This window comes from Asterias amurensis, chromosome 13, assembly GCF_032118995.1.
Source record: "Asterias amurensis chromosome 13, ASM3211899v1".
NCBI lineage: Eukaryota > Metazoa > Echinodermata > Asteroidea > Forcipulatida > Asteriidae > Asterias > Asterias amurensis.
The window spans coordinates 8278876-8294378 of record NC_092660.1 but is presented as its reverse complement, the minus strand read 5'-3'; the positions used below and the strand labels follow the sequence as shown (position 1 = coordinate 8294378).

Below are 15503 nucleotides of genomic sequence, written 5' to 3'. Positions count from 1 at the left end.
TCGGCGTTTGTATTAAACGCTCGATCGATTGAATTGAACATCCACCACACGCAATCCACCACATGCACAATGTGAATGTGACATAACAAATCTTAACAAATCACAACAAACATCGAACCACTGGCATGACTGAGGTAAACAATTGTTCAACTGAATTTTAATTTGCTGATGTTCTGTCTTGTTCTGATCATACTGATGAGGGTTCAGTCATATTTTTGGCGAGCTGCTTTAGCAGAATGCGAGCCTATGTAACCGATTTTGTCCGGCCGTCCGCGCTCACTGAGTGGAAATGTTAGTTTTGGGTTTACGTTTCACTTCAGTCTTTGAGTTGAGTTTTTTTTTATACAAGTACAAGCCCAAGTAGGATTGTTATATAAACTTGCAAGTCGTTTTTGGTAATTTTTCAGCTATGTTTTCCAATAATGTTGAAGTTTTTTGGAATAATTTTTTTTCAAAGTTTTTGGATAAAATAAAAATTTTTTTTAAGTTTTTGGATAATTTTTTTTTTTTTAAGTTTTTGGAATAAAACAAATGTTAAAGTTTTTTTTAAGGCTTAAACAGACAGTGGCTTAAACATTGAAATCTGGATTTTAAAGGACCAAACTCAAACTTAAAGTTCTGAAATAATATGATTTAACAAAAATCAATCTCTCTGTCACTGGTTTCAGTTATTGCAATGATGTTCTGACTTGGAACTTAATTGCTTTTTACATAATATTAGATACATATGAAAAGTTAAAACTCAAAGAGTGCATCACTGGTTCCAGTTAAATGAGCTGAAACAATGAAAACCTTAACTCCTTATTTTTGCAATGATGTTCTGACTTGAAACTTAAATCAAATATTGCTTCTTACATAAAGATGTTAAGATAAAACTCAATTGAGTGCATCACTGGTTCCAATTGAATAAGCTGAAACAATGAAAACCTTAAATGGTCGTAACTCCTTATTGCAATGATGTATTGCCTTAAAACTTAAATCAAATATTGCTTCTTACATAATAGATGCATATGAAAAGAACAAACTCAAAGAGTGCATCACTGGTTCCAGTTGAACGAGCTAAAACAATGGAAACCTTAAATGGTCATAACTCCTTATTGCAATGATGTACAGATTTTAAACTTCAATCAAATATTGCTGCTTGCATGTAGATAATATGAACAGATGAAACTCAAAGAATTTATCACTGGTTCCAGTTGAATGACCTAAAACATTGAAAACCTTAAATGGTCATTGCTTCATATGTCATACTTGTCAATGTCTCCACCCCTTTGACCATCAGTTGATCAAACAATTGGTTTTTCTGTCGGTCATTGGTTCTATCATCCATGGTTCTATCTGGCGATCGGCAGCTCGCCATGGCAGCTTCGCTGTCTAGTTTATTAGTAGAGGATTCAAATCAGAAAACCCCTGCCTTATTTGATTCTATCTCCATGCTTGGGTAGTGCATGGAGGTAGCTACCTCCATGAATAGGGCAACTCTTCCCCCCGCTCCGTGTAGACTGTAGGAATCACTATCTATCATATCGTCTCTCACCCACGAAAGTGTAGAGACACGATACTCGATATGTAAATGGCAAAACAAACCCAGACAGTTATAAATAATCATTGATCGTTTAATAGGTGTACTCCACATAGGTGTATCAAGATACACCTATCACAGTTTCCATAACATAAATATGTAAATTGTGGTTGGGGCAATTTGATGTTTTTAAACCACATGGATTTGCTTTATGTTATGGCTTTTGCCTGGGATGCCCTTATTTATTAACTGTCTAAATCCATGGAGCAAAAATTTATTGCTCCGTGCTAATATAAGTTATTACACAATTGCGAGTGGAATACGAAGAAAAAAAGCCCTTCTGCGTCCCATATCCAACAAGGCGCTTTATTTTCCTTATTTCCAAGAGCGCGTGTGTGATAACGTATTTATCTTCAAGCAAACTTTGCACGTGACCATAGAATACACAAGATGCAGGTAGTGATATTAGTCGTACAATATAGGTTTTTATCACCACTCCATTCTGCGCGTACTTGAAGATAAACACACTTATAGTAACTGTCTAAATACTAAACTAAAAACTAGTATAGTAGTAAAAGTACTGTACTAGTTCAGTTGTACCGTTTTCCTTTTTTTAGTAAAAGTTAAGCCCCCTGAGTGAAAGTAACAGTGGGTCGCTGTGTACTTTGTCATCTTCAATTGCGACTAAATTTTTAATAAATACTTCAAGTGACGTTTTTATTATTTTGCGTTTTTCAGGCCTTCTAGGTATCATAAGTTTTCGTTATGATGTCAACAGTACTTCTGAGAGCGCTCCAAGGTGCGAGAAGAGCATCGCCTCCCATACAGTCCAAACTTTATCAATGTGATGACTTAAGATCAAGATCACGGAGCTGCTTAGCCTCAATGGTCTTATCTAAACATTTAGAATCATCAGGTTTTTCGACAGGAGCTGCAAGGATGAGAAAGCACGTCATAAGTTTTGCATGTTTGTCAAGACGACCTGGACAAATTAATTGTCTTCCTGGACTCGTACAGGGTACTTCTTCAATTTTGGAAAATGTTAACGTGTCAAGTTTCCATACTTCAAATAGTCTAAATGGCTTCTTTAGCAGACATCGGCAAGGGTTCCGGGAGGTGCCACGGCCAGCCTTAGCACTAGGCATCGCTGGGTTGGTTCCGTTTGTTGTTCCAGCTGTGTACACTGCCGCTACTTCTACAATTGGGCTCGACATTCTGTGGGCTCAGGTGGCTTATGGTGCTTCAATCTTATCTTTTCTCGGCGGTGTAAGGTGGGGGTTTGCCTTGACCGAAGGGCAAGGGCCTACATGGTCTACGCTAAGCTACAGTGTTATACCCTCCCTTATTGCCTGGTTGGGGCTGCTAATGCCCTTGCAGTCCAGTCAGTTGTGTGTTATGACTGGCCTGCTAATGGCTTGGGCAGTAGACGCAAACACAAAGGTATATCCAGCATGGTTTAAGTCACTTCGACTTCTTTTATCACTGGGTGCATTGATTTCCCTTGGGGTTACCTTTGGGTATTCTCTTATATTTGAGCCAATCTCTGCAGAGCATGGATCAAATTTGATAAAACTTGTTAAAATTGTTAAAATTATTTTAGAGGAGTAGTGACATTATAAGTTATCACACAAGCGCGAGTGGAATACGGAAAAATATAGCGCTTCTGCGTCCCATATCCAACGAGGCCGAGTGGGATATGGGACGCAGACGCGCTATATTTTCCGTATTTCCACGAGCACGCGTGTGATAACGTATTTATCTTCAAGCCAACTTTGCGCTTGACATAGAACACACAAGACGCATGGTAGTGATATTAGCCGTGCAATATAGGTTTTTATCACCACTCCATTCTGCCAATCTGATTGGAGGAATAGCGCGTACTTGAAGATAAATATACACATGTATGGTGTGTTTGTGTTTTGTTTGATAAAAACAAAAGGAAAATTGGGGTACTTTGTGAAGTAAATTTTTCAATTGGTGTTGTAGGTGTTCCTTACTCGACAGGTTGGCGTACACCTTGGCACTTTGGTTTGGTTTTGGAGATGCATGCAGTATTTTTTTATTAAGGCGGTTCAGCATTTTGACAATTGCCTTGCTTGGATGACAGGCCATGTCAAAATTGGTAGCTACAGCTAGATTTCAGCATCATCGTCCCTTGAATTCTAGTACGACCTTAGCAACAGCCGTAGCCATAGCTGTAGCCATTAATTCGGACACAGCCTCACTTGGATAAACAAGGAGTGACTACCCTACCTAAACAAACATGACAGTTTATCTAAAGTCAGAATTGAACGTGTATTAATTTTTTTTGTGTTTTTCAAAACACTCGATCATCTTCACCCAATTTTGTTTTTCTATTTTACTGTGTTTATATTTAAAGACACTGGACACTATTGGTAATTGTCAAAGACTAGTCTTCTCACTTTGTGTATCTCCACATATACATAAAATAACAAACCTGTGAACATTTGAGCTCAACCAAAGTTGCGAGATATGAAAGAAAAAACACCCTTGTCACACCAAGTTGTGTGCTTTCAGATGCTTGAGAATTTGAGGTCTCAAATCAAATTCGTGGAAAATTACTTCTTTCTCAAAAACTATGTTACTTCAGAAGGAACCGTCTCTCACAACGTTTTGTGCTATCAACAGCTCCCCATTACTCGTTACCAAGTAAGGTTTTATGCTAATAATTATTTTGAGTAATTACCAATAGTGTCCACTGCCTTTAAAGGACTGTGGGTACCTTTTCAAAATGTTCATAGATTTACAATAAACTTACAGGGTTTGAAGATAATGATAGTGGAAAGCTTCCCTTCAAATATTACTTACTGAGGTGCTGTAGTTTTTGAGAAATGAGTAAAACAATTTCATGAAAATTTGTTTGTAAACGATTAAAATAATTTTCGTCTCATGAGACGAAAATTATTTTTTCAGGGAAGCTTTTTTTCAGGGAAGCTTTCTACTATCATTATCTTCAAACTGTGTAAGTTTAGTATAATCTGTGGCCATTGTGATTTTTGTCCTACAAAAGTTACATAGACCCTTTAAGTACTGAAATGTGTCTCTTGTTTTCCCTTTAGTTTCAGCGATTATAAATTGCTATGACACTAGAGGAAGAGTGCAATTGTCATGCTGGTCATGTCACTCAAAATTGAACTGAATAATCATGTCTTGGGGGCAAGTGACAAAATGTTTTCTCCCCATTTCATTCAATTTAATTTTCCTAAAAATAGCTGATGACAAAATCATCCAGCAGTTAATTTGTTAAGGTGTTATGCATCAGTTCCATTTGGGGGGGGGGGGGGGGGAGTGGCAGTGGATAACTCCCACTGCCTGTCTCCATGAACCACCCTCCTGCATCTGAGAATATGTTTGAAGAAGAGATCAGAGACAGTGGTACGCTAAAGATGCCGGGAACAATATCGCAGCAGCTTGTTATCTTAAAACACTTTACAAATTTAAGGCTTGGATTATGTTACCTTGCAATGTAAGCTGATTGCAGTTACTACTAGTGCTTACATGTGTATACAATTTGATGCCAATGTAAAGGTTTGTTTTTGAACACTGAAGTAATAAAGAAATGTTCAAGAACAATAATCTCAATTGCTTGGATGTAGTTTATTTAAAGTTTTCTCTTTCTTATACAAAAATTCTTGGGTTGAATAAAAATGACCAAAATGAATAGATAAAACCAAATAGGTAAAACCAAAATGAACAAATCCTTTAGATTTGTCATGTTTAGTGGATGAATGCACTGAAGCAAGTCTCTTGCATCTAACCACAATGTTTACTTCAAGGTGAGAAGTTAATGACATTCACAAAGATCTAGGCTAAGGTTAATCTAGGCACAATTTCCCAAAACTAGCTTAGCTTGGCAGCAATGCTTGCCAGATTTGGGTTACCGGCCAAAATACGTACAATTTCTGTCTGGTATCCTGCTCATTTCTTTTTAAAGACAGTGGACACTATTGGTAATTGTCAAAGATTAGTCTTCACAGTTGGTGTATCTCAACATATGCATAAAATAACAAACCTGTGAAAATTTGAGCTCAATCGGTTGTCGAAGTTGCGAGATAATAATGAAAGAAAAAAACACCCCCGTCACACAAAGTTGTGTGCTTTGTGATGCTTGATTTCGAGACCTCAAATTCTAAACTTGAGGTCTTGAAATCAAATTCGTGGAAAATGACTTCTTTCTCGAAAACTACGTCACTTCAGAGGGAGCTGTTTCTCACAATGTTTTATTTTATCAACCTCTCCCCATTACTTGTAATCAAGAACGTTTTTATGATGATAATTATTTTGAGTAATAACCAATAGTGTCCACTGCCTTTAAAGCAGGAAAGAGGTGTTTAAAAGTGAAAAGTTGTATGGGCCCTGGGCCCAATTTCATAGAGCTACTTTTTAAAAGCAAAAACTGGTAGTGTGGCTGGTAACCTTCTGGAAAGCATAACTTTGTTGTTGTTCTCTACTTTTTGTGCTTATGTAGATCTATGAAATTAATAGAGTTGCTTCAGCACAAAAATTAGCTAAAAATGGAACAATTCTGCTTTTATAACAGAATAAAGTTGAAATCTAAAATACCATTCCACTACATGTATGATTGTATACCGGTAATTGGTTTCCTAAAATTTTAGCAAAATTGTTAGGCAGCCCTATGATTTGAATCGCATGAAAGTGGTCCCTGGGCCTTACAGTATTGCCTTTGATCACACAACTTATTTTGCTTACTAGAATATTGTTACTTATCAAAGTACCGTTTCATGCATACTTTTTGAGTTGGATTTAACTTTTGTTTTAAATACAGCATTTCTGCTCAACTGTAGCACTTAGATCAACATACATCCCTCTGGACATCAGTGCTTTTAATTAACACTGAACTACTGGCCAGTGATTTAGCATGGGGCTAGTTAACACCCATACGGACAAGCAGGGTTGTCTAGCGCTTCTCAATTGAATAATAGGCTACCGTGTGAGGGCTCCAATTTTGGGGGAAAATCCACAAGACTGCAGGGCTTGTAGGTTATAGTATTTATTGGACCTGCATCTACTTTACAAGACTACATACGGGGGTATATTACATTCTGGGGTCGATTTCACAAAGAGTTAAGACTAGTCCTAACTTAGGACCAGTCCTAGGAGATATACAAATTGCATGGATAGTCCTAAGTTAGGACGAGTAACTGGTCCTAACTCGAGATAAGACTAGTCCTAAACTCTTTGTGAAATCCACCCCTGCATCTACTTTACAAGACTAGATGTATAACATTCTGGGGTCGATTTCACAAAGAGTTAAGACTAGTCCTAACTTAGGACTAGTCCTAGGAGATATTAAAAACATAAGGGTAGTCCTAAGTAGGATGAGTAACTCGTCCTAACTGGAGATAAGACTAGTCTTAACTCTTTGTGAAGTCCACCCCTGGCCTTGTAAAATAAATGCTGATCCAATATCAGAGAGAACTTTCTACACAGTTAAATGAAAACTGTTTTGATTTGTAAAACAAGCAGCCAAGAAAGTGTCCCTTGAATCTTATGGTTGTAAGTATGCTTCAATGTTCAACACATTTGAAACATTTTTACCAATTGATAAGATATTTAAAGATATTCAGTACGGTACTTTTAGTCAATTGAAAACACTAGACCACTGGACTTCTGGTCCCAAGTTTACTGGCCAGAGGCTAAAACCATTGGCCTTGGGCCTGTGGTGGTCTAATGGTAATTTTTAGCCCTGTCATCGAAACCAAATGTTGACTATGTATGAGACGGAGTATAATCTTTCCATTCTGTTAAGCATCAAAGTGCACAGTTTACACATTAAACACAAATGAGACGGACTTTTCTTGGTGCTTGTTCTTGTTTTGATTCTGAGCCCAATTTCATGGCTCTTCTTACCCTAAAGCAAGGAATCGCCGCTTGGGGAAGCAGGGAATTCTGTGCTTACATCAAGTGTATTTCGCAATTTTTGGCTCATGCACTTGGGTACTCCACGCTACTAGGCATTCTACATTAGTTACACAGCGAGCGCAGAAATTCGGCGCTTGCACCTACATGTATTAGCGGAGATTGGTGATCGTAAGCGCAGAATTCAGCGGTAAGCAGAGCCATGAAATTGGGCTCTGCCCTTGAGAAATAAATTCTGGTCCAGTAAAAGATTTAAAATACAAGCCCCTGCAGTCTTGCAGATTTTCTCCCCCAAAATTCATACCCTGAACACGACTACATTATCACAGTAAAATCATCCAGCATTGTCCCAACTTCCACCTCACTGCTGACGAGTAGTGATAAATTTTCAGTATCAGTGATTTCGCCTCCCATGGTAACGGGCTCATTAACCATGGTAACCCCTTCATCTCTCACAGCAACAGCTCCGCCTCCCAACCCCATTGTTTGTACTCCATCAATATCCATGGTAACTTCGTCGCTAAGAGCAACAGCACCCTCATCTATTGCAGAGATAACAATATCATCCCCCATGACAACACAATTTGTCATTGTCACCGTCAGTAATTTGCTACTTTTATTAATCCCAGCCCCATCACTCTCTAAAATAATATCATCATCATTTTCAGTTCTGCTCAAGTCCTTATTACCAGTTTCCTCATGCCTGGCAACTGTTCCTGCACCAGTGCTTTTTTTGTTATGGACTTTCATATGCTTCATGTACCCACTGCGTCTTGGGAACCCTCTTCCACAATATTGGCATGAGAAGACCTTTTCATCCATGCTTGCCACATGTCGATCTTTGTGTTCGATAAGATATCTCAGTTGCTTAAACCCTTTCCCACAGATTCTACAAATAAATTTTTCCTCCACGGCATGAATTCTCTTGTGTCTGTTGTAGCTACTCCGCTGTGAAAACGTCCGACCACAAATGTCACACTCCACTCTATCTGTTCCTTGATGAATCTTCTCGTGACGGACAAGAACTCTCCTTTGCGAGAAGCATTTCCCACAGACGGCACACGCAAACAGTTTTTTGTCAGAGTGTATCTTTTCATGCATTGCTTTGTTACTTCTGTGTGTAAAACCCTTTCCACAGACCTGACACTTTAATTTTTTTTCATCGGAGTTGGCTTCTGTATCGACTTTAGAACCCTTCTTTCCCCATCTCTTTTGTGAGGTATTTCTCATAACGCCATCAACTTTGTCCTGCATGAATTCCACTGCAGCCGTAACACAATCCAACTTGTATTTCTCTGAAATGTGCTTTTTTTCATGACGGTCAAACACAAATTTCTTGTAAAACAATCGACCACAAGTTGGACACAAGAATGTTGGCTGAGGGTTCTTCTTGCTCTCCTCAAGTATCTTTGAATAAGAAGGCATTTCAGCCCTGGATATTTCTGTACACGTTCCGAACACGAAACTCTCTTTTTCTGCTCGAACAGACAGATCGTGTCTAGGACATCTGTCAGTTTCTAGGTCGGTCCATCACTCGATAATAGTGTCATCAGGGATGATAGGCCTAGAGATTTGACGAACGTGGAAATTCCTGTAAAATAGGTGCAGGCACCAGTTGCCCTCAAGAGAATCTCTAACGTCTCACTCTTGTTGCATGGACTCCCAGCAATCCTTCCTTCATTGTGCCTGGAATTTCATCTTTGCAAATGATGAAAGGACAAGGCCATTTTCATTTTGCGGAGGGTACTTCCATCGTGAAATCTTAAAGTCAAATGGTAACTTTTAAAGGGGCACCAAGGGCAGAGACAACAGAGGCCATGGCCTTCTTGGCGTGCGCTGTTTCACGTCTTTCTAGGTCAATCTTGGCTTTATATAGACTTTGCCTGAGTTTGTCACAGGTGTCGCTTAGTCGAGCGAGTTCATCTTCAAGGTATGCCACATATTCCTGACTGGCTGGCTTGTTACTAGGGGAAGGGGGATGTACGTAACTGTGATCATTCTCCAGCGTTTTGTGCCCGTCATCCAATGATGCGTCAATTTCCTCAGGATTAGCCTGAGTACCTACGGACTTGTATATAAAAACGTATGGCAAAGTTCTGATTCTCTTTGGTGGCCGTGGGCTAGGAAGGTCCAATGCTCGCTTCTCCTTTACTGGTGGTGTGCTTTTTGGGGTCTCATCAGGAGTGTCGTATCCGTTCATGAACAAAACCGGGTGCGGATCAATGGGAAAGGGCTGGCCATTTTTGAAGTGGTTGCTGCAGACTTTTGTTGATTCTTTCACTGTGAAATCTGGCCGTTTGAGTAGTTTGGTCCAAAGAGCATAGTTTTTCTTATTCCTGCATGTGTGGAACTTTAGTGTTTTGACATAACCTTTGATGACATATCTATCAAGATAAGCGGAAACAAAACACATAAATTGTAAGTTGATTTTTATTTTGTTTCTTCAAACAAATAAAACTATTTCAAATTAACACATTTTAGTTTTATGTAAGTTCAGATTTTGTTTTTTGGGCTGAAGTTTTGGGGTTTTGCAATTTTATAACATCTGAAATTTACTTATTCCAGCTCAAAATGAGTTTGTGTAATGGATTGCCTTTTACCTAATAAGAGAAAAAAAAATTTTAAAAAAGAAAAAAAGATACATATCTGACAAGGAACTAGTGGTCTATTATTATATATTTCCATTGCAGGAAGCAAGAGCGCCATTGCAGAGAACTATTTTGTCCAGCATTTTTTGCAATAGGCAAATATTTAGACTGTACTTGTTTTGTGCTCACTGAATGCCTGCAAATGGTGATTTTTGAGTAGCAACTGGTAGTGCTACATGATGTGTAGCAATTTGCTCTGCTATACAAGGGAAATCGATCACTGTATGGCATACAACAACAATAATCAATGAGTCATTGACATTATCAATCATCCTTTTAACCCTCCTACTGATACACCATTCAAAACCATTCAAAATTCACTAACGTTTACAACCCCTTTTTTTTTTGTACACACATGGCAGTACCATTTGAGCAGGGTTGATGATAAGCTGTACTACCACTTAAAACCATTCAGATGGTTTCGAGCTGTGCATAAGCTGTACCTGTGTGCATTACCATAGCCAAATGGTTTCAGATGGTCAGCAAGCTGTTTAACAAATCCTGTAGTGTCTATGACATAGTGTATGGTAACCTTGTAGCCAAGGACAGATTGGTCACCCCCACACCGCCTGGTATCACTCAGTCATGACAAAGTGGGATCCTTGATGCACCACTTAAAACAATCCTCATAGGATTCTGTACCAGCTGCACCACCATTCAAAACCATTTGGAGAACCAACTGTCTGCACAGCTATCATACCATTCAATACCATTCACTTGAATGGTTTCAAATGGTGTATCAACTTGTTACAAAAAGGCGCCGATTGTAGGAGGGATATAGGGCCTAAATGTTTAATCTTTAAAATAAAAGTAGCTTTTGGGGCAAAGAAAAGGTCTCTTACAATTTACACATTTATTGGAAAAGCAACAAAAACAATGCTTGACTTAGCATGCCATCGCCAGGTCAGGCACAGGGCAGTTCCACGGGGTTGGACGTACATTTCGGACACTTTAACAGAGTGTATTATTACAGTGGTATAAATAAAAGGAATTTTTATTCTGGAGAGAGGTATAAGGCAGTCACTAAAGTAATTTTTTCAAAAAATTATTCATCCACATCTTTGGATATAGATGCCATTCGCCCAAAACACCATGGTGTCGGACTTACTCAGAGAAATGCCTTTTTATGAAAACCAACATTTGTAGTTCAAACTCTGTGATGTGTTCAAACTTTAGTGCAATTTTTTCTTATTTATGGATTCATCAGACCTCTGTTAATACACTTCACCATAAGACATTTGTTTTTTAAACTTGAATTTTAAGAAACGGCATTTAATATCTTGGTGTCGGACGTACATTTCGCAGTGTCGGACGTACTTGTCCGAAATTGCAATCAAAAAATGGTAACAATCAGTTAAATTTTTTACTTTTGTTGTAAAATAATGATGTAATCTGCCAATTTGGTGGCGTAAGATCAGATTAAATCACTATTTGTTGAAAAAAAGTGGTTTAATTGTCAAATTATACCATGTTTTGAGATCAATAGAAACAATGTACACGTGTAATGCAACTTGTATACATGATGTACGTATGCATAATATCCTTTGCATTGCTGTGGCAACCATAATGGGCAAAATGTTGCCTAACAATGAATGAGATGAGTTTGCAAAACAAAATTTGATCCAAATATATTGTATAGGACTTGTATTTAAAAAAAAATAAAGTTTTTAAGTTGTTGGTGGGCAACTGTGGCCAAGGTCAAAGGTCACCAAGAATTTTTGTGTTAATTTGTTTTGATATTTTCTCTCAAGAACCAATTTTGGAACATTATCAGCAGTTTAAGCTTGGGCGATATCACGATATTATCGAATATCGCGATACTAATTTGGAAACGATTTCGATATCGGATCGATTTGGTTTTAATCGAAATATAAATACATCCCGATATATCGCGATATATCGTGATATCGATTAAGTATCACAATATCGCGATGTATTTCCTAGCTGAGACATCTTGCACCCCATAGGTTTGGAGTAAAACCAGGAGCATAGGTCATTAGAACACCTCTCTCATGCTATGACTGTCTCTTCTACAACTTTCACTGTACTGGGAGTTTGAAGACTGATGATGTCAAATTTAATTAATCGCGATTATATCGAATATTGCGATATATTGTCGGCGATATATCGTGAATAAAATAAATCGTCACCCTGCAAACTTGGCACCAGGAATGTCGGCACCATACAAACATTGTTCAGACACGTCAGACAACTGGACTGTTCGAAAAACTTGACGATTGTGACAGCTCGACCATTCATTTTTATTTTACGTCAGACACTTCCTACCCTCAGCCAAGTCACGTCGTACTGGTTCATTAAAATATGTATTCCTCATCAGTAAGTTAATGTTCATTGAGATACAAATTAAAAATACTTTAATTGTTATTTTTGTTTGAATATGTAAATTTATGTCCTTTTTAGTGTGAATTCAATATTTTGTTGAAGTTAATTACCGCCAAGGACAACATCTTCCGCCCATATTTGTTACAAATATTTTGACGTAAAAACTCAATAACCGGCAAAAATGGCTCCTTGGTCCCAACAAAACAGTAATAATTGGTTTGTTTGCTTTTATTTCTTAATCATCTGATCAAGATGCAGAAATCCCAATTTAGGATTTTAGTATGAAGGTAGGAAGTGTCTCATGAGAAGGTGCGAAGTGTCCAAGGTACGACGTGTCCAAAGTCACTTTGTACCTTGAAAAGGTACGAAGTGTCCAGGGTACGAAGTGACAAAGGTACAAAGTGTCCCGACACCTTTTTTTCAACTGTCATACAACTTGATTTAGGACCAAGACAAATCGACAGATGGCCGTGATGAGGACCTCAGCACGGGGCATGGGGGAGGGGGGAGGGGGGGATCGGTTAGGATTAGAATTGGGGGGGGGGGCGGGTCGGTTAGGGTTAGGGTTACTAATACTTGTATAGGGTTAGGGTTAGGGTTAGGGTAAGGGTTAGGATTTACAGGAAATTCGTGTTAACATGTCACTGTCAGTAACGGTGGTCGACCATTCAACCGTCGACTTGTCTTGGCCATCCATTCCGTCCACAAGTTGTTTCAAAGTCGAGTTGTCTGAACCGTCAAGTTTTCCGAATGGTCGAGGCTAGCTGTCTCGAATCATTGAGTTGTCCGAACGGTCGAGTCGAGTTGTCCGACAGATGAGTTGTCTGACATCGATACAAACAAACTCATCATCAGCCTATTTTTGACTAACATTATTAAGTTAAAAAACACTGCACCAAGCAATACATAGCTTGGTCTTGGTGCCAACTTTTGGCTTGACATGGTTGAACTTCATGAACTTTGAAGGGTCAAGTTGTTAAATAAAGTAATGCACGTACTTACTTACACATTAAAAACTGATTTGGTAGCTGCTTTGTAAACGCTGTTAATGACAATAACTACACTAGTTTAGTTACTAACGTCGGGGTCAGGCACGGGCGGCCCGCCGGCGGGGAAACAGGCAGTATGCCTACTACTACTACTCAAGTACTACTACTAAGTCTGCCAAGTCCCAGTAACACTACAGTACACTACAGTCGCCTACAGTCGGTCCTACTACTTGCCGTCAACTCACCGACTTGCCGTCAACTCGCCGTCAACTCATTTTCGTGCCGTCAACTCATTAAATTTACATGGAAAATCTATAAAAAGGGGGCACGGAAGTGTTAAGTCTGGGCTAAACTACATATTTCTCATGGTTTTCGGTACAAATTCATTCACAAAAACGACTTTGTGTTGATAAAAAAAAAGTACCAATCATTGACATCTTGGGCCAAGACTAATCATTGTGAAAAAGCAAGATGGCGGCCGACAGTTTTTCGGCTTCGAGAAAAAATTTTCACGAGAAAAAAACTCAATTTTTATTCCGAAATACGACCTAAAACTTACGCGAATGCTCTTTGAGCTGATACTTTACAGTGCTATGCTTCTTTTGTGGATTTTAAATGTTTATTGGAGGAGTTGACGGCGAGTTGACGGCGCAAGTGAGTTGACGGCGAGTTGACGGCAAGTAGTAGGACCCCCCTACAGTCAACACATTTTGTGGTGAAAACATTTTTCAATTTGTACATGAAATGTATACGATTTGAGGCATAAATTTGTACATGACAACAACTAAAATTGATGTTCAACACCTCCATACCTTTCTGGATATCGTCGGTCATTATTGCAGCCCAAAACGGCACAATGATCAGCAATTCCCATTGGATAAAACGTAAGAAAGAGTGACAGTCAAAATGAAAAATTCTACATCTGAATTCTGCATCTCCGGTGTGTGTGTACGTCGGCCGGCGCGCGGTACCGTGTGGTAAATAAATTTTACCACGGCCGAATGGTGGCGCTCTTACTGAGAATGGAATCCCAAGATGCTTTCTATGGATAGACTTATACGATTAATTTTAAAATTCAACAATAAATCAGTTTACATAAACAGTGTTTCCAAACTTACATAAAATCCGGAGTTATAATGCTGGAATTTACAAGCTCGAGTTGTTTCCGAGCCACAGAAGGCCTAGTGATATCAGTCAATGTGAGAGCACGCCCTCTTGTTCCAATAGATCATTGGGAGATACCAGGAGAGTCTTTGCGGGTAGAAAACATTTTTAGGCCTGCTACAGATGGTTTTGTAGCGGCACACCATTAATATTTGGTAAATTTGGTAGAAACCTACACTGGGCCAATACTGGTTTTGTTGCGGCTCAACATTGCGGCAAAAAAGTAAAAAACCTTTATTAGGCCAAAACAGTGGTTTTGTATAGCTAGTGGCACACAATTTCGGCAAACATTATAGAAAAACCTATACCAGGCCTTTACTGTTTTTTTAGCACTAGCACACAATTTTCGGCAAAATGGCATAAACCCTTCTGGTGTACTAGGCCCCACTAGTTTTGTAGCGGCACACCATTTCGGCAATGATGACAAAACCCACACTTGGCCACTTGTTACTAGCGGCACACCAATTCGGCAAAAAATAGTTTTAAAAACTATACTGTGCCGATACTGATTTTGCAGCGGCAAACCATTTCGGCAACTAATACTGTTTTTTTTTTTTTTAAAGTGATAGAAAACCTTTCCTGGGCCGATACTGGTTAAATTTGTAGCGCCACACACAATTTATTTGGCAAAATGGTAGAAAACCTTCAATGTGCCAATACTGGTTTTGTAGCGGTTGGCCTACACCATTTTGGCGTACCGCAGGACACATTGGTTCCTCGCAGCTTTGATGTATACGCCATGCCACCACTCCCCGTAGCAATGTGCGATTATGTTGCCCGCCATGTTGCGCTAGAGGGCGAGATCACGATGTTCAATTTGCATGTTTCCCCATTAAAGGGCAACCGTCACCCCCCCCCCCACCGAATCTGTTTTGCGATTTGAATTTTTTAATTCGCAAAGTTGTGTTCAACATTGTAAGGGTGTCATGTTTGATA

General features: G+C 39.0%; 2 protein-coding genes across 2 annotated transcripts; one reads left to right on the top strand and one right to left on the bottom strand.

The window, feature by feature from the left end:
* The first annotated feature begins 21 nt into the window (after positions 1-21).
* LOC139945991 (transmembrane protein 69-like) lies at positions 22-5103 on the top strand. The gene is made up of 2 exons (XM_071943563.1): positions 22-134; positions 2261-5103. Exon 2 carries the CDS (start codon positions 2288-2290, stop codon positions 3128-3130), a length of 843 nt encoding a protein of 280 aa, XP_071799664.1. The 5' UTR covers positions 22-134; positions 2261-2287; the 3' UTR covers positions 3131-5103.
* A 4088-nt stretch (positions 5104-9191) lies between these two features.
* On the bottom strand, positions 9192-14360 carry LOC139945990 (uncharacterized). Its single transcript, XM_071943562.1, has 2 exons — positions 14216-14360; positions 9192-9807 (listed from the first exon to the last, which is right to left on the bottom strand). The coding sequence occupies exons 1-2, from the start codon at positions 14275-14277 to the stop codon at positions 9192-9194; spliced, it is 678 nt and encodes a 225-aa protein (XP_071799663.1). The 5' UTR covers positions 14278-14360.
* Between the last annotated feature and the right edge of the window lie 1143 nt (positions 14361-15503).

What these genes read in the sequence shown, in the direction of transcription:
- LOC139945990 (XM_071943562.1), bottom strand. Translation starts at nt 14,277, where the DNA reads ATGGGAATTGCTGATCATTGTGCCGTTTTGGGCTGCAATAATGACCGA. An exon ending in GACCGACGATATCCAGAAAG is followed by an intron (nt 9,808 to 14,215) that starts GTATGGAGGTGT and finishes TTATCTTGATAG; the next exon opens with ATATGTCATCAAAGGTTATG.
- LOC139945991 (XM_071943563.1), top strand. Translation starts at nt 2,288, where the DNA reads ATGATGTCAACAGTACTTCTGAGAGCGCTCCAAGGTGCGAGAAGAGCA.